The 26,914-nt window shown below is 44.0% G+C and overlaps 1 protein-coding gene and 1 long non-coding RNA gene across 2 annotated transcripts; one reads left to right on the forward strand and one right to left on the reverse strand.

Annotated features, from left to right (window-relative positions):
• Positions 1–9,138: 9,138 nt before the first annotated feature.
• Positions 9,139–15,422, forward strand: LOC139038387 (uncharacterized). Its single transcript, XR_011491353.1, has 3 exons — positions 9,139–9,204; positions 15,087–15,163; positions 15,353–15,422. It is a non-coding gene; the product is annotated as an uncharacterized lncRNA (long non-coding RNA).
• Positions 15,423–19,985: 4,563 nt separating this feature from the next.
• Positions 19,986–24,954, reverse strand: PENK (proenkephalin). Its single transcript, XM_020900835.2, has 3 exons — positions 24,715–24,954; positions 24,131–24,271; positions 19,986–20,966 (listed from the first exon to the last, which is right to left on the reverse strand). The coding sequence occupies exons 2-3, from the start codon at positions 24,266–24,268 to the stop codon at positions 20,313–20,315; spliced, it is 792 nt and encodes a 263-aa protein (XP_020756494.2). The 5' UTR covers positions 24,269–24,271; positions 24,715–24,954; the 3' UTR covers positions 19,986–20,312.
• Between the last annotated feature and the right edge of the window lie 1,960 nt (positions 24,955–26,914).

Consider the following 26,914-nt stretch of genomic DNA (forward strand, 5'->3'; position numbering starts at 1 on the left):
CCCCAAGAAAAAGAAAAGCAAAATGGTTGTCTGAGGAGGCCTTACAAATAGCTGAGAAAAGAAGAGAAGTGAAAGGCAAAGGAGAAAAGGAAAGATATACCCATTTGAATACAGAGTTCAAAGAATAGCAAGGAAAGATAGGAAAGCCTTCCTCAGTGATTAGTGCAAACAAATAGAGGAAAACAATAGAATGGGACAGACTATCAATCTCTTCAAGAAAATTAGAGATCCCAAGGGAACATTTCATGCAAAGATGAGCACAATAAAGGATAGAAATGATATGGACCTAACAGAAGCAGAAGATATTAAGAAGAGGTGCCTAGAATACATAGAAGAACTATACAAAAAAGATCTTAATGACTCAGATAACCATGATGCTTCGATCACTCACCATCGAAGAGCCAGACATCCTGGAATGTGAAGTCAAGTGGGCCTTTAGGAAGCATCACTACAAACAAAGATAGTGGAAGTGATGGAATTCCAGTTGAGCTATTTCAAATCCTAAAATATGATGCTGTTAAAGTGCTGCACTTAATATGTCAGCAAATTTGGAAAACTCAGCAGTGGCCACAGGACTGGAAAAGGTCAGTTTTCATTTTAATCCTAAAGAAAATCGGCACCTAAGAATGTTCAAACTACCACACAATTGCACTCATTTCACACGCTAGCAAAGTAATGCTCAAAATTCTCCAAGTAGAGCTTCAACATTGTGTGAATCAAGGACTTCCAGATGTTCAAACTGGATTTAGAAAAGGCAGAGGAACCAGAGATCAATTTGCCAAAATCTGTTCATTCATAGAAAAAACAAGAGAGTTCCAGAAAAACATATACTGCTTTATTGACTATGCCAAAGCCTTTGACTGTGTGGATCACAACAAACTGGAAAATTCTTCAAGAGATGGGCATACCAGACCACCTTACCTGCCTCCTGAGAAATCTGTATGAAGGTCAAGAAGCAACAGTTAGAACCAGACATGAAAAAACAGACTAGTTCCAAATTGGGAAAGTGTGTGTCAAGGCTGTATATTGTCACTCTGCTTATTTAAATTCTATTTCTACATCATGTGAAATACTGGCCTGGATGTAACACAAGTTGGAATCAGGATTAGCAGGAGAAATATCAATAACCTCAGATATGTAGATGATACCACCCTTATGACAGAAAGTAAAGAACTAAAGAGCCTCTTGATGAAAGTAAAAGAGGAGAGTGAAAAAGCTGGCTTAAAACTCAACATTCAAAGAATGAAGATCATGGCATCTGGTCCCATCACTTCATGGCAAATAGACGGAGAAATAATGGAAATAGTGACAGACTGTATTTTCTTGGGCTCCAGAATCACTGCAGATATTGACTGCAGCCATGAAATTAAAAGACACTTACTCCTTAGAAGAAAAGCTATGACCTACCTAGACAGCATATTAAAAAGCAGAGATATTACTTTGCCAACAAAGTCCATCTATTAAAAGCTATGGTTTTTTCCAGTAGTCCTGTATAAATGTGAGAGTTGAACCATAAAGATAGCTGAGCACTGAAGAACTGATGCTTTTGAACTGTGGTGTTGGAGAAGACTCTTGAGAGTCCCTTGAACTTCAAGGAGATCAAACAAGTCCATCCTAAAGGAAATCAGTCCTGAATATTCATTGGAAGGACTTATGCTGAAGCTGAAGCTCCGATACTTTGGCCACCTAATGTGAAGAAGTGACTCATTAGAGAAGACCCTAATGCTGGGCAAGATTGAAGGCAGGAGGAGGAAGGGATGATGGAGGATGAGATGGTTGGATGGCATCACCGACTCAGTGAACATGAGTTTGAGCAAGCTCTGGGAGTTGGTGATGGACAGGGAAGCCAGCTTTGCTGCAGTCCACGGGGTTGCAAAGAGTCAGACATGACTGAATGACTGAACTGAACTAATACTTGCTTTACAGGTGCTTCCCTGGTGACTCAGTGGTAAAGAATCCGCCTGCAGTGCAGGAAACTGGGGTTTGATCTCTGGGTCAGGAAGATTCCCTGGAGGAGGGCATGGCAACCAACTCTGGTGTTTTTGCCTGGAGAGTCCCATGGACAGAGAAGCCGGGTGGGCTACAGTCTATGGGGTCGCAAAGAGTCAGACACAATGGAAGGGACCTAGCATGCAGGCATACTTGCTTACAATGTAGTTTCTGATGTACAACAAAGTGAATCAACTAGATGTACACATATAGCCCTTCCCTCTTGAGGCTTCCTCCCTCCCCCATCCCCCCATCTCTAGGTCATCACAGAGCACCAGGCTCAGCTTCCTGTGCTATATGCAGCTTCCCACTAGCTATCTGTTTTACACATGGTAGTGTGTATATGTCAATGCTACTCTTTCAGTTCGTCCCACTCTCTTCTTACCCTGCTGTGTCTGCAAGTCCGTTCTCTACATCTGTGCCGCCATTGCTGCCCTGCAAACCGGTTCATCAGTACCATTTTTCTAGGTCCATGTGTATTAGTTAATATACAATGTTTGTTTTTTTCTCTTTCTGACTTACTTCATTCTGTATGACAGGTTCTGGATCCATCCACTGTTTTCTTATTTATTTTTTCCTTTAAAATTTAGAGTCAATGTGTTTAGTTCCAGAAAGAAAGATGGTTGATATTTGTCTTAGGATGAAATGGGTACATTCACAGAAGAGCTGATGTTTTTATAACTTCTTATTCAGAAAACCAGTGTTTCTTTCTTGACATTCAGTTTGACCTCTGTGTCTCTCAACAATATTTGAAAGTTTCCTAATACAGATTGCTCACTTTTTAATCTGTTTTTAGCATGAAATTAAAAGCTGCTTGGTCCTTGGAAGAAAAGTTTGACCAACCTAGACAGCATATTAAAAAGCAGAGATATTACTTTGCCAACAAAGTTTCATCTAGTCAAAGCTATGGTTTTTTCCAGTAGTCCTGTATGGATGTGAGAGTTGAATCATAAAGACAGCTCAGTGCTGAAGAACTGATGCTTTTGAACTGTGGTGTTGGAGAAGACTCCTGAGAGTCCCTTGGACTTCAGGGAGATCAAACCAGTCAATCCTAAAGGAAATCCTGAATGAATGATTGAATATTCTTGAATATTCAGTTGAAATCCTGAATATTGATTGAAACCCTAAATATTCATTGGAAAGACTGATGCTGAAGCTGATGCTCCAATACTTTGGCTACCTGATGCGAAGAACTGATCAATTGGAAAAACCGTGATGCTGGGGAAGATTGAAAGCAGGAGAAGGGAGCAGCAGAGGATGAGATGGTTGGATGGCATCACCGACTCAATGGACATGAGTCTGAGCAAGCTCTAGGAGTTGGTAATGGACAGGGAAGCCTGGCGTGCTGTAGTCCATGGGGTTGCAAAGAGTCAGACATGACTGAGTGACTGAACTGAACTTACCGTGGATATACAAAGTTAGGCTGTACTATGAAAAAAAGTAAGCCCTACAGCTTAGTCACAAAAATATAGTCAAGACCTGTCTATCATTCTTGCAAAGACCTAAGTGGGTCAGGCAACTCAGCGGGCCAGGCTGATTCTTTGTGATGGTGCCACCATCAATAAAGTCATGCATAGTTGACCTTGCACTGGAATTAGTCCCCTGGCCTTGCCCCACTGTGGAACAGCTGGAATGTCTAGTTTTCCTGTGTGAGGCCTGTATTGTCTTAGTGATATCTTCTAACAGATTTTATATTATATTATAAATTTCTCTACATTAACTTTATATCCTTTTTTCTTAGTGACTTTCCTGTCACTTTTTGGTTGACATCCATGCATTCCTTTTTTTTTTTTTTTTAAAATATTTGTTTATTTGGCTATGTTGGGTCTTGATTTTGACACACAAGATCTTCTCTGAGGCATGTGAGTTTCTATCTTAGTTAACCCAATGAATGTGGGATCTTAGTTCCCCAACCAGGGATCAGACCTGTGTCCCTTGCAAGTCCCTTGCATCTCTATCATCTGTAGATAGGTGTAGTTTCATCTCTTTCTTTTCAGTCCTCACACTTGTGACTTCTCTTGTCAAATGCATGGACTGCTGCTGTCAGGACAATGGTAAATGGTCGTGGCACTAGTGGGCATTCTTATCTTGTTCTTGCTGTCTGTGCCTTCCCATTCCACTGGGTGATTTGCCAACATTCCTCACCTGTGCAAGTTTATCTCTGGTCTAAATTAGGGGTCCTAGGACCTCCTGGGGGTCCATTGCCTAAGATTCCATACTCCCAATGCAGGGGGCCCAGGTTCAATCTCTGTTCAGGAAGTAGACCCCGCATGCCACAACTACAAAATAAATAAAAGAAATCTGAGATTTGAAATAAATAAATAAGTGGTGCCTGGTAGGCATTCCCCCAACACACACACATGACAGGTATCGCTACTGAACCCTGGAATGGCCTAGATCTTTTCAATGCTTACTAGTTTTTTTTTTTTTTTTAATGTGAACCATTTAAAAAAAAAGTCTTTATTGAGTTTGTTACAATATGCTTTGTGTCAGGAAGCATTTAACAGTAAGATTCCTGTGTGCTGTTTCCTATCTCTCTTGAGCCCTCTGTTCCTTATCAATCCCTGTCAAGGGTGAGAAAAGCAGGCAAGCCTCTCCCAGGATGGAGATCAAAGAGATGGGATGCTTGCATAGGATTTCCTTCATTAGCTTTTCCATACGGTGAAAAGTAACTATTTACGACCCTCTTTTCATATGGATCGCCTCTTGGCCTTATGGCCTCTATTGCTCCTTGCTTCCTTGGTAAACTTGTAAAGTCTGGTCTCTTGATCTTTATCTAAAGAAGCTACTGGCATATATACTCATACAGAATTCAATAAAGCACCTTTGCTCCATCAGAGCTTGTGTCCCCGTGTCTTTCTCTCTCTCTCTGTCTCTCTCTCTCTATTTCTGGCTGATTCCCTGGAGTGTGAAAGCCGGCTGCATAGCCCAGGGAATATTAGCCTCTTTCCTTCTTTCACTTTCTCATCGTCGATTCCAGACCACCAGGTTCTGGTCCAATAAAGGACCAACAGCTTTGGTTTTTGATGAGAGACATTTGTGGGATCCTATTGTAGTTCCTTGACCCAGGATCAAATCCACAGCCCCTGCACTGGAAGGTGACATCCCAACCCTCATTAAATATGAATCACACTTGACACCTGCGCTGACATCTGTGTGCCTTCCCATACTTAAACCCAAGCTGTGGCTTCAAAACTGCACTTAAAGGTCATCTTTACAACCTAGAAGACACACTGAAGTACAATTTTCATAATGACTCAAATACTGAACTTATTAAAAAATACCAATTCTTGGTGCTGTTTGGGTGACGTGTCCTGTAATAAGCGTAATCTACTTCCAGAAGTTAGGGTGGACCTCTATGACTGAAAATACTTAAGACTTAGTTATATGAGACCCAGGCCAGATTCTCTCGCCAGCACCCACCCTGCCAGCCCCCCAACCCACATCCCAGGATGGGTAGGTCCTCTGTCCAATCACAGCTCAGGTTCCATCTCCCTCATTTAGCCCATGGTGATGCCTCTTTTTCTGAATTGTTGTCTGAGCCCATCATTTCCCCCTTTGTATTGATAATTAACTAAATATAAGTGGTCAATGTCCTCCCAGCTAATTTGTAAGTCATTCATTTATTCAACAAGTATTTTCAAACACCTGTTTGTTTGAGACCTGTGTGTAGGCTCTCAGATACAGTTATATCAAAGCACCAAGCATTATATTTTCTTGGCAGTTGAGTGGAAGTTAAATAGAAAACAATGTGAATTGAGCAAAAATAATTAAATGTGACAGAGGAAAGAGGCATGATATTCAGAAACTCTAAAACAGATCTTCCCCGGTAATATTTATGTACTTTTTATCCTGTAGCATCTTTCACATGATAGTATTAATAGCTCTTTATAAATTGATTAATGAGTGAATCAGAGTTTGTATCATCCATAAAGCATGGAAAACCTAATTTCAGTTGATAAATAGAGAAAAAAATTATGATAAATTTGAAAATAAACACTTTGAGAATTTCTTATGCTTGAAAGTTTAGTATATGTGGGTGTGTGATTTGCTTTTGCCTTCAGGAATTTACTGAAATAAGTCCTGTGATTCTAACTGGAATTCCAGGACAGAGATTGGTCTTTTGAAGATATCTGTTTTTTTGCCACAAGTTTGAAAAATCAGGTTAAAGTTCAATAGTCAGATAAGAAAAGATAGTCAGATAAAGTTCAATAGTCACACGAAGAAAAACAGAAGTCTTGGCAGACCACTCAGCGTTTGAGAAAGCTGCATATTTTCATGATTGCACAAGTCATTTCTGAAATTTTTGCAACTAATAGGTCCAAAGTTAATTATAGCGAATGTATTTTGCTCAAGTTAAAATAAACTGATAGTGAGAGCAGATAATTTCAACAACTCATTTTCAAGAAGCATTTTTTAGGTGACAATAGAAATATACATCTGACCCACTTTAAACAATTTACAAAGGAATTCTCCCGTACCAGAATACCAGGTTTTGCATTTACACAGGATCCCATTTTATGCAGAGTACAAGGAGGAACCAGTGGAACTAAAATGAAGACGTTAGTGTAAGAATGTTTAAATTGAGTCTGATTGCTGCCATTCATCCCTAATGGACCATGAAAAACCTAGAGCTTTAGGGCATTCGAGAGCTGTTTCATTAAAATAATCTACTAAAATGACCGCATGTGTGTTTTTATTCAGAAAATAGGATAACTTTCCTGGAGTTGAGTATTCCTCCCTGTTGTCTATTTTGATGCCTTAGAGAACCTGAGAATTGACCCAGAGTGGGTTTCTGAGTCACTCAGTCATGTCCGACTCTTTGCAGCCCCATGGACTGAAGCCTACCAGGCTCCTCTGTCCATAGAATTTCCCAGGCAAGAATACTGGAGTGGATTGCCGTTTCCTTCTTTGGGGAATCTTTTCCACCCAGGGATTGAACCCTTGTGTCCTACATTGGCTGAGCCACTGGAAGATTCTGAGTGTTGGACGAATATCAAATCTCTGACCCCACAGTCATCTCACAGTCACATTTCCCCCAAGTTCCTTATTAGCACAGCTATGGAGATGGCGAACCACAGAGTCATACAGATTGATTTGTTCTTACTGCAGTGCCAGCCCTGTCACGAGTGCTGCTTCTGCGTTGTCTTTTTTCTGCAGTCTCTGGATTTCTTCCTTCCTCCCCTTCCCTCCCCAAAGTCATCCAGTCTTTCCTTCCCCCACTTTTTCCTTCCTTTTTTTAAAATATTACTTCATTTTTCTCTTTTGTCACATTTATTTTTGTATATCAGGGATTTCTATTTTCACACCTTTGCAGCCTGGATACCAGCAACTGCATGGTTAAAGTCCCAGCAGGAAATGCTCAAAATCAGGATGCTTCAAGGGGGAGTTGAATAAAAAGCCTGTTTACAGAGATATGGGCAGGGCTTGAGAAAACCATGTGGCTGAGTGCAGAGTTCCGTGGTTGCGAGCAGCAGGCACTTTGTACCCTGAGATCTGAAGGAGCAAGGGAGGGAGGTTACCAGGGCAGGAGGCAGAGACCATGGAAGAGGGCTGAGTTTTGCCATCTGAGACCTTTAGCCTAAGGAAGGGAGGAAGCTGGAGGTATGAATTAGCCACCTCTTACTATCATCACCACGTGCTCCTGCTGGTGAAGCCCAGCAGGAAGAGCAATGCCTCCCAGGGAAGGAAGGAATCCATTCAGCTTGCCTCCACAGTGGAGAAGATGGAGGGGAAGGGGAAATAACCAGCATGGAGGGTGTTTATTAGACAGTTGTTGCAGGGAGAAGTCAATTCTGACTCTGCTGGAACTGTTTCTTTGACTTGCTTTCGGTTGCTTTTGTTATTATAATTACATATAATGGCCTGTTTCAGAGAACTCTGCCAGACTGTTGAACTAAAGTGCCATTGTTCAGAACCCTGTCCACATGTATATGGCAGGAAGGAAGAAATGAACACATCGCCTGCTTGAGGCTTGCCATTCTAGGAGAGACTTGCAAGATTAAATGGCCTTTTTACTTTGTTTCCTCCCCACACCCCCCACCTACCCCTGGCCCCCCGCCCCCCCATCTCTAATCTATAAAAGAACCAGGCATCCAGATCCACAAGATGGATGTCTTGAGATGTGAGTCTTCCATCTTCTTGATGTGCAAGCTCTCTGAATATAGTCATATTCCTTGCCTCAACGCCTCATCCTTCATTCAGTGACTTAGTAACACAGTCAGCCACATACCCGCAGCAAAACCTGGCCATTTGAAGACATACAACTTGTGGCCATCATATAGGGCAAAGCTTGATGTTTCAACAGAATGGCCTCTGAACTCTGAGACACTTTGCTCTGCCTCAGTTCCAGCGTCTGAATGACCCTTTGCCCTACCACCTCCATATCTGTTGAGCAAGCATAGTTTTGGTTTTGCACCCTTGGGCTATCGCTTTGAATTCCCCTCCAAGTAGGCACAGCTTAGAAGAGTACCTAATAAACATTTGTTAAAGAATTGAGGGGGCATAACCAGCTTAGTCTTGTCTTGACTAATTCTCTGCTCAGCTTGTCACTATGATCGGCACTCTTGGCTCTTGTAACTCAGTTTCTTCCTTTGTTGTTGATGGTCCTTGCTGCTTTCTTTGGGTTGTATGTTTTTATTCTGTCACGATTGGGTGGCAAGCGATCACTTCTGGGCAGGATGTACTTGAGAAGACCGAAGTCCTAGGAACATTGGCTTTTCTCCTCTTTATTTTTTTCTAGTCTTTTATTTTTTGCCTACTTCCCCAGATTTCCACTTTAGGAAGCCCATTTTCAGGGTAGCAATTATGTTAATATCTTTGTATGGAAGACACTGCTGTGGCTGATACTGAACTCTTTCTTATACATTTTGAGACCTTTTTTTTTATACATACTTTCTTGTTCCAGACAGAATCTCCTTTCTGAACTTTTAAAGTGGGACAAATGTCGAAATATTTCTTAAGAAAGAAGGCAGATATGAATTGCAACATGGAATCCTCTCATTTTCTCATACAGGATTTAGTTTGTTCATGGTAATGAACTGGAGGAAAAATCTAGAGTTGACTTGGTTGCGGGGGGGGGGGGGGGGCGGGTCATGGGCTGAGCTACACTCCTGCTCTTCTTTCAGCTCTTCCTGGTAGCCCGCCAGGCTCCTCTGTCCACGGGATACTCCAGGCAAGTATACTGGAGTGAGTTGCCATTTCTTCCTCCATACAGTAAGTATGCTGGCACCCTTATCTTTCTTCTGAATATGTCTTTTTTCCTCTGCCTACCTTTCATTTGACCTCCATGTATTTTAGATGGTGTTTTTCTTCATTTTTCTTGTGATTGGCATTTGTTGCATTCAGTGAACCTATGGGTTTATAGTTTTCACCAGAGCAGGACCATTTTTGGCCAATGTATCTTCAAATATTTTATTATGATCACCCCCCACCCCACCCCCCACCTTCCTTTGTAAACTCCAAACAAACGTGTTATCTGTCTCCTTGAAGTTGTCCCACAGTTCGCTGAGGTTTTTTCAGGATTTTATCTCTATTAAGCACTGAACCATTTATTCTTGCTTTTTCTCATAACAGACATTCAAGTCAGGCAATATTATCACCCCCTTTATAGCACTTAATGGTAGGTAACTTGCCAAGATGACACAGATTTAGTCATTGGAATACGATCATTCTAACGTAGGCGGTCTGCTTCCAAGGCTTGTGATTTCTTTTATTCACAGCAAAATAGAACACAGATAATATCTAGTATTGCTGTGGAAATCAACTGCCCCCTACTTTTCTTCTTTGCCTTGGGTATGTTTCTCTTCCAACATACCTTGGAAGGGAAATGTGACCATAATGCATAAGCATGCTTTCCAAGGCTCTGTCCCTTTTTCCCTGAAACATTCACAGTGCCTGGGCTTCCCTGGTGGCTCATGTGGTAAAGAATCCACCTACAATGCAGGAGAACAGGGTTTGAATCCTCTGTCAGATCCCTGGGTGCGGAAGATACCTCGGGGAAGGGGATGGCAACCCACTCCAGTATTCTTGCCTGGAGAAATCCATGGACAGAGGAGCCTGGCAGGCTACAGTCCATGGGGTCACAGAGTCGGTCACGACTGAGCAACTAACATTTTCATTTTCAATACTAACAGCATCATCTATGGGCTCCAAACCTTCCCTGGTACCACTCTCAGTCCTTATCCCAGATGGGACACGACTGAGCAATAGCATCCTTCCCGTAATAACGTGTGTCCTGAGCACTGTGAAGTGATATCTTTAAAACTCCTTAAATACGTTCAGTTTATTGTTATCAATTATATACCAAAAAAGCTTTCACTATTTTTATGTATATTTGTGTTAGTAAAAATATCTCAGTTTCATACTCTTAATATTAATTTAATTAAATATAGGGTTTTGGTTTGAATTTCTTCAATCCTTCCCCAACATTGCCAGTAGTTTTTAAAAGTTATTTTGTGATGTCTTCTAGCATATATTATGTCTTATATAGAACCTTCAATCAGCCTGTTATTCCTTTGTAGATAATTTTCCTTTTCCTGTGGTAGTTTTTTTTTTAAGATTTCTTTTTACTGATGATGTTGTAAATTTCACCATGGTGTAGTTAGATATGGATTTACTTTTATGTAACCTGGTTGGCACCACCTTCATATTTTCTACTTTTGGATTAAAATCTTTCTTCAATCCCATGAAATCTGCAGCCACTGTATTTTTAAATAACAGCTTTATTGAGATATAATTGACAAGCCATAAAATTCATTTTTAAAGTGTATAGTTCAGTCATTTTCTGTATGTCACCAAGTTGTGCAGCCACCTTACTATTTAATTCTGGGACACTTTTTTCAACTGGAAAATGAACCTCAGAGCTATTAATAAATCACTCTCCATTCATTCCCCTCTCCCCAGCCCTTAGCAAACACTAATATGCTTGTAGTCTCTATGGAGTCATCTATTCTTGATATTTAATACAAATGAAATTATACAATATGGGACCTTTTGTCTTTTGCTTCTGTCACTTAATCTGATGTTTTCAAGGTTCATCCATGTTGCAGCATGCATCTGTGTGTCATTCGTTTTTAAGGCTGAATAATATTCCATTGTATAGAGACCACATTTTATTTAATCTGTTCATCAGCTGATGGTATTTGGGTTGTTTTAATTTTTTTGGCTATTATGGATAATGTTGGTATAAACATTTGTGTTCCTTTTTTTTTGTGCAGTCATATGTTTTCAGTTCTCTTGTCCATGTACCTATGAGTAGAAATGTTGGGTCATATGGTAACTGTATGTTTAACTTTTTGGGGAATTCTCAAACTGTTTTCCATCAATGTGTGCGGGTTCCAACTTTTCCTTATCCTTAAGAACACTTGTTATTGACCATCTTTTTTTTTTTAAAAAAACAAATTATTATAGCCATTTCAGTGTGAATAAAGGGCTACTATATCATCTCTGTCATTCTTTGCAGTATCTTTTTTTTTTTAATTAGTTTTTTTTGGAGTATAGTTAACAATGTTGTTAGTTTCTACTAACAACACTTTACTGTATGGTAAAGTGAATCAGCTATATGCATTTAATCTGTTCTTACTCTCCAAGCCATGCTTCAGCAATACATGAACCATGAACTTCCAGATGTTCAAGCTGGTTTTAGAAAAGGCAGAGGAACCAGAGGTCAAATTGCCAACATCCGCTGGATCATTGAAAAAGCAAGAGAGTTCTAGAAAAACATCTATTTCTGCTTTATTGACTATGCCAAAGCCTTTGACTGTGTGGATCACAATAGACTGTGGAAAATTCTTAAAGAGATGGGAACACCAGACCATCTGACCTGTCTCTTGAGAAACCTGTATGCAGGTCAGGAAGCAACAGTAGAACCGGACATGGAACAACAGACTGGTTCCAAATAGGAAAAGGAGTACGTCAAGGCTGTATATTGTCACCCTGCTTATTTAACTTATATGCAGAGTACATCATGAGAAACACTGGGCTGGAAGAAGCACAAGCTAGAATCAAGGTTGCCGGGAGAAATATCAATAACCTCAGATATGCAGATGACACCACCCTTATGGCAGAAAGTGAAGAGGAACTAAAGAGCCTCTTGATGAAAGTGAAAGAGGAGAGAGGAAAAGTTGGCTTAAAGCTCAACATTCAGAAAACTAAGATCATGGCATCTGGTCCCATCACTTCATAGGAAATAGATGGGGAGACAGTGGAAACAGTGTCAGACTTTGGTTTTTTTGGCTCCAAAATCACTGCAGATGGTGATTGTAGCCATGAAATTAAAAGATGCTTACTCTTTAGAAGGAAAGTTATGACCAACCTAGACAGCATACTAAAAAGCAGAGACATTACTTTGCCAACAAAAGTCAGTCTAGTCAAGGCTATGGTTTTTCCAGTAGTCATGTATAGATGTGAGAGTTGGACGGTGAAGAAAGCTGAGCACCAAAGAATTGATGCTTTTGAGCTGTGGTGTTGGAGAAGACTCTTGAGAGTCCCTTGGACTGTAAGAAGATCCAACCAGTCCATCCTAAAGAAGATCAGTCCTGGGTGTTCATTGGAAGGACTGATGTTGAAGGTGAAACTCCAATACTTTGGCCACCTCATGTGAAGAATTGACTCATTGGAAAAGACCCTAATGCTGGGAAGGATTGGGGGCAGGAGGAGAAGGGGACAACAGAGGATGAGAAGGCTGGATGGCATCACCAACTCATGGACATGAGTTTGAGTAAACTCCAGGAGTTGGTGATGGACAGGGAGGCCTGGCGTGCTGCGATTCATGGGGTCACAAAGAGTCGGACACGACTGAGCGACTGAACTGAATTGAACTGTCAATTAATTTCATTTTCAATTTTTAAAAACAATTTCTTTGTTTTGTTGTGGATGAATTCCTCATTGTTAATTTTCTGTTATATAAAGCAATCTTTGATTGTATGTGGTCTAATATCTATCCTGTTTAATTAGTTTTTTCCCAATGACTATATGCCTCATTTATTGCTAACATATTTTAATTTCAAAATTTCTTGCTCCCTTTTTATGGAAGACCTTCCTGCCTTTATCTCCTTGAACATCTTGAAATGCTTGTTTTAAAATTACTTTTCAGGTTGTCTTAATATTTTCTTTTCATTGAGAGTGAAGTCATAGTAGTTGCATTTGTTGGCTTTCTCTTTTTTAAAAATATTTATTTTTAATTGGAGGATAATTGCTTTACAATATTGTGTTGGTTTCTGCTATATACCAACTTGAATCAGCTCTTGGTATACACATGTTGGCTTTCTTAATGTTATTTTTCTTATATATTATAGAATTTTATAGTGTTATTCATGTCAAACCAGAGTGTTTCACTCTTTCCTTATTCTTACTTGTTTAACAGTTTTGATTCAGAAAGGGAATTTACATTGGAGGTTTGAACCACTTCTCCATCATGAAGTCAATCTTATTGCAATAAATAAGTGGCTTTGCCCAGATACTGGTTCTTCCACAGTATCTACTTACCCTTCCCACCCCAGCTATCCAGGAATCCTGGTAAGCAGTTTTTGCTTTTTGGGGCCATCTTCAGTAGATGGGCGAGACCTGCCCCTACTGAGGTCCTTGCTATGGACCTGGCTCTCACACTCCCCTCCTAGCCCCAATTATCATGAGATAAAGAGGAGGCTGCCTCCACCAGACTCCAGATTCAGAGCCTGGGAGCTCCCACTTTGTGCAGTGTCTTTATTAAGGTTCTAGGTTACATACAGGCTCATAATTTTCTGAGCATAATTATGTATTTAAATTAAAATGATTTACATATCTTTGCAATGAGTTTGGGCTTCCCGGGCTGCACTACTGGTAAAAAACTCACCTGCCAATACAGGAGACTTAAGAGACGTGGTTTTGATCCCTAGGTCAGGAAGATCTCCTGCAGGAGAGCACAGCAACCCACTCCAGTATTCTTGCCTGAAGAATCCCAGGGAAAGAGGAGCCTGGCAGGCTACAGTCCATGGGATCCAAAACAGTGGGACACTACTGAAGTGACTCAGCATGCAAGCATACACTCAATGTGTTTAGATGGGAGCTTAGGCTCAAATTAATTTTTTGTTAATGCCTCTAGCAAGAAAAACAGAAACAGTTTCCACTTTCCTAAGGATAACTGTCCACTTGTTGAGACAAAAATCAATCACACAAATGAACAAATAGTTATAAAATGAAACCACCCAGGGGTTGAACCCATGTCTTCTGCACTACAGGTGGATTCAAGACAGAGCAGGCAGAAGTGCTTCAAACCTTGCCCTGGAACAGCAGGGTGCTATATTAGACAGTTACTACTACATGCACACATGTATACATGCTTCTTATATAGTATAGGACAGATAGTGCACAAAATATAAGAATGTTAACCACAGCATTTGTTCCAATGTGAAAAATTAAATTTCTGGTGGAGCTGTTAAAAGAGAGCAAAGTGTACATATTATATAATATTATATAGTAAAGAAAAGATTTACATGCTGATGTAGAAATACTGCCAGATATAGTAAGTGAAGAAAGGTGGTGGAATACATAAAGAATTATTTTGTTAATACTAACAGTTAAAAAAACCCAAAAACTGTATGTCCATGCATGTGTGTGTGTATACTCATTAATGAAAAAAATGTTTACTTAGGGTAAACATAGAACTTTTAATAGTAGTTAAAAGTTATGTAGGTTATACAAGGTGAAAGAAGAATTTCACTTATAATATTGTACAGTTCTGCATTTGTTTGAATTTTCTTACAAAGGATGTGTCACACTTAAACTACCTGAAATTTTTTATTTTCTTTTTTAGTGGTTGATTGTCTCACTCTACACATTAGAATATAAGTTTTGAGAAGGCAGAGAAGTAGATGATCTCTTACTTTCTATAGCTCCTGGGCCTAGAATACTGTGTACGCTGTAGAATATGCTCCATAAGTACTTAATGAATGAATAACTTGAGCAATGAAAGGGGAAAAAAAATGTCTTGCTGGGTAAATTCTCTATTTCCCACCCAAATTCACCTAAGGTCCTGCCATTCAGCAATTCTTTAGCCAGAGTTGAATCTCTATCATCTCAATGCTGATTTTTTTCTTTTTTTGGCTGTGCCCACACAGGCATGTGGGATCCTACTTCCTCAACCAAGGATCGAACCTGTGCCCCCTGCGTGGAATCCTAACTAGTGGACCACCAGGTAAGTCCCTTAACGCTGATTTCAAAGTGTGAATTTCTTCATGGCTTCTCCCCTAGTCTTAGCACTTTTTCTGTCCATAGAAGATCTAGCCTTTTACAAGAATGAGAAATTGAAAGGGGACTTGCAGAAGGTTGGCTCTTTTGGTTCCTGTCCGTAACCACCCCCCCGCTGATCCGATTTCTTTTGTAGATCAGTTCCCTGACATGTGGAGACAGAGACCCTTGAATTGTCCAGGGTTCTCCAGGGGACACAGCAGTGGAGTCTCATGTCACTCAGCCTGGGTGCGAGGTGAGGACCCAGTGATGATGGGAGAGGATGTCTCTGTAATCTGTCACCTCCACTGTATAATCATAAGTGATTTGATTTAGACCATAACTGAATTGCCTAGTGGTTTTCCCTACTTTCTTCCATTTAAGTCTGAATCTTGCAATAAGGAGGCTCATAAGCTGAGCCACAGTCATCTCCCAGTCTGGCTTTTGGTGACTATATAGGGTTTTTCCATGTTCAGCTGCAAAGAATAAAATCAATCTCATTTTGGTACTGACTGACCACTGGGTGATGTCCATGTGTAGAGCCATCTCTTGTGTTGTCGGAAGAAAGTGTGCCTGTCCCTTCAATGAAGGGGCTCCTTGAAACAGCTCTCCCATAAAAACCGATGACTCCCCTACAAAGTGGTCTGTCCTCCTTATCTGGCTGAGGACCTTCTACTAATGGCAGGCAGCCTGTGAGGAAAGAGCAGAGACCGACATGCACCCAGTGGGGAGGGTATTGCTTTAGCAGACACTCCACCTTGTGTTCCGAATGGGGAAGAACACATTGGGTACAGCTTGAGACATATCAGGTATACTGCCGGTGATGCCCTGGAAGTCTGTCTACAGGCAGGGTTATGGGCATACTGTGGAGATTGAAACAAGGAGATAAAAACTGTCCCCTGAGGAGTCCTTTATATTTTAAAAACAATCTATTTATTTGGCTGTGCCTGGTCTTAATTGTGACATGTGGGATCCAGTTCCCAGCCCAGGGATTGAACTCAGGCCCCCTGCATTGGAAGCTTGGAGTCTTAGCCACTGGACCACCAGGGAAGTCTCCTAAAGGCATTTTATAGTTTAAAAAAAAATTCCTGCATTTATTTCGTGGTGTAAGGCCATTCAGCACAGAGCAGAAAATAGTTAGGATGCTTAACTTGAAAAATAAATACATTTGAAAAGCAAAAGCATAACTTAGAATACCTGAGTGGTCAATAGGCACATAAAATGATACTCGATCTCATTAGTAATTAGGAAAATGTAAATTAAAACAAAATTTACAAGAAGACAATATGAAGAATTGGTGAGACATACACTGCTGTTAGGATTCCAAATTATACCAACTCTTTAAAAACTGGTGTGACAAGCTACCTTTGAACATATGCACATCCTAATATCTGGCAAATCTTCTCTTGGTTATATTCCCAAGAAAACTATCTCACTGTGATGAGCGACACGGTCACAGCAGTATTTGCAATAACCCCAAACTGGAACAACCTGAGCCCCCATTAATAATACAATGGGACTGGTGATATTTTCAGGCAATGGAATACCATATGGCAATAAAAATAATATACCAACGATGGCTCTATGCAATAGGATGACTGAATTCCATAAATATAACTCTAGCCACATAGATGGAAAGTTTAAAAATATGCAAATTAATCTGTGGTTATACAAGTCAGGAGAGTGTCTACCCTTGGCCAGCAGGGGTGTGTATGCTTGTTCAGTCATGTCTGATTCTTCCACCCATGGACTTTAGCCCACCAGGCTCCTCAGTCCATGGGATTCTCCAGGCAAGAATACGGGAATGAGTTGTCATGCCCTCCTCCAGGGTACCTTCCCCATCCAGGGATCAAACCTACATCTTAGTCTCCTGCATCGGCAGGCAGGTTCTTTACCACTAGTGCCAGCTGGGAAGCCCAGATGGCATGGTATGTCTAAGCTATTGCCTCACTCCCTTTGCTGATGTGATTTTTGCAGTCCAAGTCCCTGAGAGGCCCAGGTGAGGGATACTTGGTTCGTGAGAGGATGAGGTGAGGCAGAGAGAGGTAGAGAAAAGCCCAAGACCCACTAGTAACAGCTGAGGAGCTTTAGAACTCAGTAGCTGATCCTGCCCAGGCTACCCCTGTGCTGGCGAGGCTGAAGCATCTTATGTTAACCTGTTCCCAGCACCTAATGAGGCTCAGACGAGGAGAGTGTGGCAGGAGAGCTTCCCATCACACTGCTAGCTGGGATTTCTACCCGGGCAGCCTGGCCCCAGAGGTCACACTTTATCATCTCCCAGGAGGACCCCAGTGGCGTGCGTGCTTAGTCACTCAGTCGTGTCCGACTCTCTGGGACCCCATGGACTGTATAGCCCATCAGGCTCCTCTGTCCATGGGATTCTTCAGGCAAGAACACTGGAGTGGCTAGCCATTCCCTTCTCTAGGGGATCTTCACGACCCAGGGATCGACCCTGCTTTCTCGTGTCTCCTGCGTTGGCGGGTGGATTCTTTACCATCTGGGCCACCTGGGAAGCCCAGGAGGAACCCAGATCAGGACTCAAGCTTGGTGGTGGAACTGGGGGAGGGAAGGGAGGTGAAGGGAAAAACAGGGCCAGGACAGGGACGGGGTGGGGCAACAGCACCCTCTGCAGTACGTGGGAGTCATTCTCAGAGGCCCAGAGTTTTCCCGGAGACTCTCAGTAAGCTGCGATTTTGAGCTCATCGTACCCTGGACTCTAGCCCATCAACCCTAAGTCCTTGTCTGGGCTTGTCCTCACCTTAGGTTGAGATTACGAGACCCAGAGCACCTGTGCTAAACGCAAGCTGAGCACCATGGCCAGGGCACAGTGATCTGCATTTAAAAGAGCTTCCCAGGGGTCTCTTAGGCAAGCACCCTACCGTATTTACATTTTCTCAAACATCTTGGGTGAGATATATATGTACACATATTGCTTTATTGTAACATGATAATTGGGTTATTATCAGGAAGGGAAGAGGCATTCTACTCTTACCTTTGGGTGTAGGCCAGATTTCTGTTTCTCAGATTTGGCAATCCTTACTTCCTGGGGAAAGAATTAAATGACTTCTTTATTCCTCAAAGGAATAAAGCCCCATGTCTCTCAAATTTGACCTACAGGTGGGTTTTGTTTGGGCCACACGGGTTTAAACGGAATCAGTGGCTGAAATGAAAGACTTGAGATGTTGTCATGAAGACGGAGGTTTCAGATTTCTTTGGAAAAGTCTGGCAATACTGGCTGGCGGTTCCTAGGGAAGAAATTGACTCAGGCTGAATAGGGACCCAGGATCTCTGATGTGCTTCAGCCCCGTCATGCCTGACTGCTCCAGGCATGGATTTCTTGGGGCCTGCTACTGTTTATCAGCTCCTTTCCCGTCTGCTTCACACACTTACATTATCTGCATCTCTAGCTCAGAAGGAGGCGGGTGCTGGCCTGGAAAAAGTTAGTCTGTCAAGGGTGAGGGAGATAGACAGTGGGCAGGGGTGGGGGTGCTCAGTGAGTGGCAGGGACCTGTGAGCCTTTGCACTGGCTGGGAGGACAGCGCGTGGCTGTGGGACGTCCCTGGAACCCGGTGGGGCTGGATGCAGAGCGCGACGGCCCCACTGGATTGCAGCCTGTGGTCTTGTACAGCGCTGAGCTGCAGAGCAGAGGCTGCTCCTGTCTCCCTCGGTGGCTAAACTCTGATCCTGGGGGGAAGATCTCAAAGGAGAGGATGAGTGAGGGTCCTGGGAAAATGACTCAGTGGATGGGAGTCTAGCTGCAGGAGGTTTCAGTTAGAAACACAAAGACGTGTTACAGTTTTTGGTACCTTAATGTTGTCCCAAATGGTTTAATTAATGAAGTAGTCATAAACCCCTTATGTGATGAGAATTTGCCTTCCAAAACATTCATTATACCTTGCTCAGGGATCTGGTCACCAAATCCCTCCATTCACTCTTCTATCCATTCATCAGATATTGGAAGACCCAAGGTGGTTGTGACGTAGGAGTGGACAACAGTGACCAAGATAGCGTCTCCAGTTCTTCTGAGTCTTGTGGTGATCTGGATGAGAGATATGGAGCTGGAGTGGATAGGACGTTGTTTGGGAGCAAGAGGTTTGGGGTCTTAATTCCATTTCTGTCCTTCAACTCCTGGGTGATATTGGGCCGACTAGATCTTTCTGGGCTCCACTTTTCTTATTTGTAAAATGGGGCTAAATTAGCTATGATTTTTTTTATTAACTTCCAAAATACTTCGCTGAAGAGACATACACATCTGAATGTAAAATGTAGATTTTCTTATACATAAGGGCATAGTTGGTTAGGCTTTGGTTTTCTTTATGGATGTGAATTCCATAAATGAGAGTTGCAATACATTGTGTTTTGCTTCAATGTGTTCACTCATCTATGATTTCATATTGTTGTTGTTGTTTCAGTTGCTATGTTGTGTCTGACTCTTTGTGACCCCATGGACTGTAACCCACCAGGCTCCTCCTCTATTCATTGGATTTCCCAGGCAAGAATACTGAGTGGGTTGCCATTTCCTCTTGCAGGGGATCTTCCCGATCCAGGGATCAAACCCACATCTCCTGCACTGGAAGGTGGATTCTTTACTGCTAAGCAACCAGGTAAGCCTAACATTTCATATATAAGGAATCAAATGAAAAATGTTTTTACAAGCTTGGCTGTAGGAAGAGGAGGGAACCAGTAATGCTTCTGTCAAAATCAGATAGTTTCACTGTCTCTGAGTTTGCAATTTACTGGGGAAACTGAAGGGCATACGAGACCTCTGAAGGAGAAGAAACTTAAGAATATTATGCAGTTGGGGTAATGGGTTTATTATATCTACACACAACTAGGCATTTATTGGCATTGTGTCAAAAATAAAGGACAAAGTGATGACAAAAACTGAGCATGAAAACAAGACAGCTGCAACAGACCAATATTTAAAAGCTTAAAGATTCTCAGAACACAGAACCTGGAATCACACAGCTTTCAGGTTGTATAGTTAGTTATCTGGACTCTCAAGTCAACTATATAATGCAAGCGACATGGGACAATACAACACACCAGCGCAGCAGTCTCTCACTAGGGGTGGAGGAAGATTTGCTGGGGCTTCAGGTCACTGATGGGAAAGGGGCTTAAAATCTCATAAATCCTCCGTATCTTTTTTCCATTTCAGGAACTTCCTTGGAGTAACTTTCACCTTCTTCCTCAGAGGGTAGGGGCTCAGCGAAGCGCTTGAGGAAGCCACCGTACCTTTTCTGGTAGTCCATCCACCACTCCGGACGACCCACTCTTCTCATGAAACCCCCATATCGCTTCTGCAGCTCTTTGGTTTCATCTTCCAGGTGGGGGCTTCTCTTTAAGCCTCTCATGAAGCCCCCGTATCTCTTGCTCACGTCTTCAGCATCACTGCCCTCCTGGTGGAGGCTCCCCTCTCTCTGGTCCCCGGCTCCCAGCAGCTCCTTGAGCAGGTCAGAGGAGTTGCCCAGGCCGTCATCTTCCTCTGCGTCCTTCTTCATGAAGCCCCCGTATCTCTTGCCAAGGACCTCACCTCCATTTGCCTCTTCTTCCACTTCCAGGGGGTACAGCTCATCCATTTTCTTCATAAAGCCCCCATACCGCTTCATGAAGCCCCCATACTTCTTGGCAAGCAGGTGGCTCTCCTCCTGTTTGCTGAGGGTGCTGGTGGCATCCGGAGGAAGCTCTAGTTTGGTCAGCTGCAGAAGCTCCTTGCAGGTTTCCCAAGTCTTGAGAGAAGGCAGTTTCCCCTCACATTCCAGAGTGCAAGCCTGGGGAAAGAATCCGATTTAATGACAGAAGAGGCTTTTCTGATTTTATTCAGTAAACACATTTCCCTACCCCCACCTCCCGCCCTGCCGGACCATCCTATGCTTGCTTTGATGAAGAAACTCCCACCTAATAATCTCATTTTTCTTATAACTTTTTGTACTGAACAGGCAGATCGAAGGAAAATCAGAAGGGGAGATTGTGGAGAACTAACTGAATCAAATTAGAATTTGTCTTTGAATTTGACCAGATTGTATATGCTGTACTATTGCAATATTGTAAGATATTTTCCCACCCAATTTTAAGCTATATTTTTCTTAGCATTTCAGTTTTTTATGGTTCTACTTATAGAACTCAGTTACTAATCCTTGATTTAGACATAAAAACTAGGCCCTTTCTTGAGATTTAAAATATATTGGTATATTACTTAATAAGAAATATATACATATTATTTTTCACAATGAAAACAAGCATTTTATTAGTGCAACAAAATTCTGGTATATAGTTAATCAGCTCTTACTAATTATTTAAGTTTTGTGTCTAAGAAAATTAAATACATGCACATATAAAAATATATAGATCTAATTAAAATAATGGTCCTGTTTTATTTTTGATCTCAGATTAAGAAAGCTAACCATTATTAAAAATTCAAGATGCTCAGGTTTCAAAACTATTTCCATCCTAAAGTGAAATTTAAACAATCTATTTGCCAAAAATTTATGTTGAATATTTTGTATACTATTACCAAAGGCTATTTTAATATTGGCATTCCTTAAAACAAATAATGGCAAATAATTAGAATAGCACAGTCATTAGTACAGAAGTGATGCTAATTTATATCTCACAGCCTCTCTCTCTCGCATGCTCAGTCATGTTGGACTCTTTGCAACCCCATGAACTGTAACCCGCCAGGCTCTGTCCATGAGATTTCCCAGGCAAGAAAACTGGAGTGGGTTTCCATTTCCTCCTCCAGGGTATCTTTCTGACCCAGGGATTGAAACTGCATCTCCTGCATTGGCAGGTGATTTACCTGTCACTGGGAAGGTAAATCCACTGAGCCACCTTGGAAGCCTATACTCCTACAGCCATCTATACATTTTTTTGTATTATTTATCATACTCTGTGTTGGAGAGTAAATTCAGTTTGGACCTCAGTCATGGCATGGCTGCTCATTTTTTTTTTTTAATCCATCATAGAATGAAGTGCAAGTGTCTTTCACATGGTGCAAAATCCACAAATATTTGTAACTTGATTTTACTACATAGTTCTAGCTAGGAAAGCTTATTTCTCATGTGTCTTTTCTTTTTATGTTTTTTTTTTTTTTTTTTTTTGTAATTTGTCTTTTTCATCCAAATTAAAATTCCAGAGCTGCTGTAATTCTAACAATATAGTGGTTAGCAACCATTTGTCATAGACAAAATAACTATCCTATATGCAAGTCCCAAGAGAAAACCAATCAGTAAAACAAATCAGAAAGAAAAATATGCATGCAGGGGATTGTCACCTCTACTAAAGGTGCAACATTTTTTTCTCAGAAAATATAAAGCCCTATTTGTCAAATGGAGAGGATAGCACAATCCAAATAGAACAAACAAACATTTAACCTGAAACATACTGTCTTGGGTTCTGTAGAATCCTTCCCTTACGGATTGTCCCTGTTTTGTGCATCTAGGTAACAGCATTGCTTCAGAAGGTCTGGAGAGGCACTTAACTCTTTGAATTAATACATATTCTCTGCCCAACTTTTTTTTTCCCCCCAATTATTTTTATTAGTTGGAGGCTAATTACTTTACAATATTGTAGTGATTTTTGCCATACATTGACATGAATCAGCCATGGATTTACATGTGTTCCCCATCCTGAACCACCCTCCCACCTCCCTCTCCATCCCATCCCTCTGGGTCATCCCAGTGTACCAGCCCCGAGCACTTGTCTCATGCATCCAATCTGGACTGGCGATCTGTTTCACACTTGATAATATACATGTTTCGATGCTGTTCTCTCAGATCATTCCACCCTCGCCTTCTCCCATAGAGTCCAAAAGTCTATTCTATACATCTGTGTCTCTTTTTCTGTCTTGCATATAGGGTTATCATTTCCATCTTTCTAAATTCCATATATATGCGTTAGTATACTGTATTGGTGTTTATCTTTCTGGCTTACTTCACTCTGTATAATGTCTGCCCAACTTTTTAAGTCATCACAGAATCCCAACAAATTGAGAAGACAATGCAAAGGAACCCTTGGGGGAGCTAGTTAAAATGAAGCTTCCTGGGCCCCCACTTCAGCGATTCTGAGTCAGTAGGGGCAGCAAGAGTGATTTAGGGGCATCGGATTACCGTTAGAATGACAGTTCTTTTGAATTTAGATTCCCTTCCCCCGACAACACCAAGCCCCTGTATAATTTATCTTTGCATCATAGGCCACCTCTTTGGACTCGGCCACCTCTCCTGTGCCCCTTTCACAGCCAAATTAAACTGTTGTCTTACTAGTTTAATTAATAAAATGTACTATTAAGAATAGTACCTTCTAGGCAGGACAGAAGTTGAATTCCAGGGGAACTCACCTGTAGAACAGTCGCCGACCCCTCTCTCCTGTCCACTGCATTCTCCCTGCCTCTCCTCCCTTTATCCACACCGGCCCGTCCCCGCTCCCCCCGCCCCCCCAAGTGAGGGTCATGGTCTGAGAGACCTGAGGTTAAAAGGGCTAGAGGAATGAAATTCAAAGAAAGACGGCGAAATTATCACTTTAAAAAAACCACTGTTATTTGCGGGAAGGATGGGCAGATGCTTGTGTGCGGAAGGGGCCCGAGGTGGGCTATGTGAGCAGGTGGGTGGCTGAGCATCTTCCCTGGGGCAGGTGAGGGGACAGCTGGTGCTCTCCGAGGTTCTGAAAAGAGAGAGAGAGAGCCAGAGAGCACCAGCGGGGCGCCCGCCTCCCCGGGGTGAAAACGAACAAGGTTTGCGCGGCGACACCGCCATCCTTTCGGTCCCTAGCTAGTCGCGGGGACCCGAAACTCAGAGCCAAAGTGGGACCGTGGTCAGCGTTCGGGGAGCAGTCGGGACACCTGGGCCAGCTGGGGTCGGCGCCGATTGCGAGCACGGCGGGCCCGGGCTGCGCGCGCAGGGTCCGGGTTAGCTGCTCCTGCATCGAGCGGAACACTCACCAGCGGGTTGAGGTCGGTCGGGCGCGCCAAGCGGTAGCTGCACGTGGCGCAGTCCTGGCTGCATTCTGCTCGCACGGTCGCCAGGAGCCCGGGGCCGAGCGCCAGCAGCCAAGTGCAGAGTCCCAGGAACCGCGCCATGGGCTGCGGGGAGAGCGCACAGAGCTCCGAGCCTGTCCGCGCGCCCAGCGGGGCCCTGGGAAGGACTCCGAGCCGGGCAGCCGCCAACTGGGGTGAGGGTGCTTCATCCAACCAGAGCTCGCGGGACCCTCTTTCCTGCCCACCCCACCCACGCCCGCCCGCCCGGAGGACATCTCCGATCGCCTCGCAGTTTCCGAGTGGTCCCTGTGGCCCGGAGCCCCGGGCGGCCCCAGGCACTGGCTCTCTGCAAGGCAGGATTCTGGGGGAGACTACGGAGACCAAACTCGAGAGCCCGGGAGCCCGGGAAGTGGCGACATTTACCCGGGTCACATACAAGGAGCAGAAGAAAGTTGGGGGACTCCATGCAAGGCAACGAGGGATAATACGCAGCTGGCTGAGGGCCCCAAACCCACGCAGCAAGGTGGGCTTCGGCCGAGTTCACTCACGTTGCTGCTGCTCGGGGCACGCAGGTCGGTCGGGGAAACCAGGTCCGGGGCGACTGTCGGTGGGTGGAGAGAGCCAGGAAAGCGGGCGGACCTCACCGTCGCGGTCCTCTGCGTCTCCGCGGCTGCAGCTCAGAGACGGATCTTCGGCCTCGCCAGCCTCCCTCGCCGTCCAGGCTGCGGCGGCAGGAGCCACTTTATAATTCGCCCGGGAGCGCAGGAGGCGAGCGCGCCCCAATCGCCGGCGGGCTGCCGCTGACGCAGGCCCTACGCCGGCCGCGCACCGCCCCCGCCGGAAGGGGGGTCCGGGCCGGGGCGGGGGTACCCTTATGGCGGCGCACCCCTCGGCCGGGTGACACACCGAGGCAGTTAGGAAAGTTGGGGAGAGGGTGCGAAGAGATCAAGTCCCCCCGCGTAAAGTCACCGCAATTGCCCTCCCCGGGGATCGCGCTTAGCAGCAGAGCCCAGGTGGGGGTTAGCGGGTAGATAGACTGATTTAGATTCTGGAATGTGCTGGAGACCCTAGGAGTAAGTGCTGAGATTACCCCGCCCCCGCCACCTTCTAGAGCGCCCCCGCCGTCCGGGTGGGCATCCGGCACAGCCGTTCGGAATGTCGTCACTTGTCCACCCGTCTGTCCCCAACGCTCTAGACTTCTTGCTGACAGTAAGGCGCGTAGTAGGCGCTCAGTTAATGGTTAAGGGAATGACTGAAACTTTCCGGGAATCTTAAAATCTCCGGGAGGGCGCTTTCCGTTTTTGTGTTAGTGAGACCCCCCTTGCCAAGCGCGCACGCGGTTAACTTCCCACGCTTCGGGAACGACTTTCCGTCCGCCCAGAGGTGTCCTGGGGGATTTAGGCTAGTGAGAGGGGGCACGGGGTTGGGATGGTCCCAGGACCATCCATTTCAGGAACTAGTAGATTTTTTGCCGTTATCTTCTGGGGAAAAGCTGGGACTGTGGTGGCGAGAGAGCGAGGTGGGAGGATTGGGTGTCCAGGGCGTCCCGCGCTTGGGGCGCGCACCGCGGCTTGGCGGGGAGGGGGCCGAACGCCAATGTGGAACATTGCCAAGATGCAACCATTTACTTTGTCAGTTTCCACATATGGAAAATAGGGGCAGAGGTAATGGGACAAAATAGGGCCGGAGGCTATCCATAGGGTCCCGGAGAGACACAAATGAAATAATGGACCAAAGCACTTAGCCTTAGCAAGCCTTAAGAACGTGCTTCTAATCCTGACATCCATGTGCCTTTAGGTTGTCTATCATTAACATATCTTTCGTTTATTGTTTACTTATCCATCCATTCATCAACCATCCATCCTTCCATCCATCCATCATCCATTCATCCATCTTCCATCCATCCATCCATTCACCCACCCATCTTCCATCCATCCATGCACCTATCTATCAATCCTGGTCCTAGAGGGAAATCACAGAGTCCCAAAGCTGGCAGACGGAGAAAGAATCCCAGTGCTTTCCCAGCCAAAGCTCCTTCTGCCCTTAGACCTTTGCGTGGACCAGCCGCCACAGGGCTCCTCCGAGCTCGGGCGGCGTTGCCTCTCTCACTCTGGTCACTAGAGGGCAGCTCTCTCCTGCGTAGGTCTGGGCACCGGGGAAGAGTCCTGGGGCGCCAGCCGCGGACCCGCACACGAGTGCCCGCGGAGCAGCACGCGCCCCGCCTGCCTCCCGGGCAGCCGCGGCCCCGCACCGGGCGGGAAAGCGGAGCACGGGGCTGCGGCGACAGAACGCTCCAGACAGCCCGAAGGAGCCAGATTGACATCTAGCCAGAAAAGCAGGACGCTTCCCCTTCGACCTTTTAGGTTTTTCACAGGGACGCTGGTGGACAGCTGGTGAGGTCTCCAGCCACTCATCCAGTAGGAACGAGGGTTCCCCCTGCTGCCTGGGGTTTGGAAAGGCAGCAACTTCACAGCAGTGCTCAGTGCGAAAGGATTGCACGGACAATCCGGGCCTAAGAGGAGAGAATACTTGCTGTATCTTATCACAGGCGTACCTGGGATCTTTCAGGAACAGACCTGAAACTCGTAGTCTCGCAGTTGAAACTTGAAACTCCCAGGAACGGGAGCCTGGAGGCTGAGACCCTGGTGTGAATGACTGCTCCGTGTGGTGCATTCCCCCAAAGGCCCCTTGGAATCTTGGAAAAGTAGCAGCTGAAGACTGAAAGGGGACTTGGGGATAAGTTATTCC

The sequence above is a fragment of the Odocoileus virginianus genome, chromosome 15 (assembly GCF_023699985.2).
Source record: "Odocoileus virginianus isolate 20LAN1187 ecotype Illinois chromosome 15, Ovbor_1.2, whole genome shotgun sequence".
Lineage (NCBI taxonomy): Eukaryota > Metazoa > Chordata > Mammalia > Artiodactyla > Cervidae > Odocoileus > Odocoileus virginianus.

Excerpts from the sequence above, each read along its gene's own strand:
- PENK (XM_020900835.2), bottom strand. The coding sequence starts at position 24,268 with ATGGCGCGGTTCCTGGGACTCTGCACTTGGCTGCTGGCGCTCGGCCCC. Across the intron at positions 20,967-24,130 it reads CGACCGACCTCAACCCGCTG|GCTTGCACTCTGGAATGTGA; the intron begins GTGAGTGTTCCG and ends TTCTTTCCCCAG.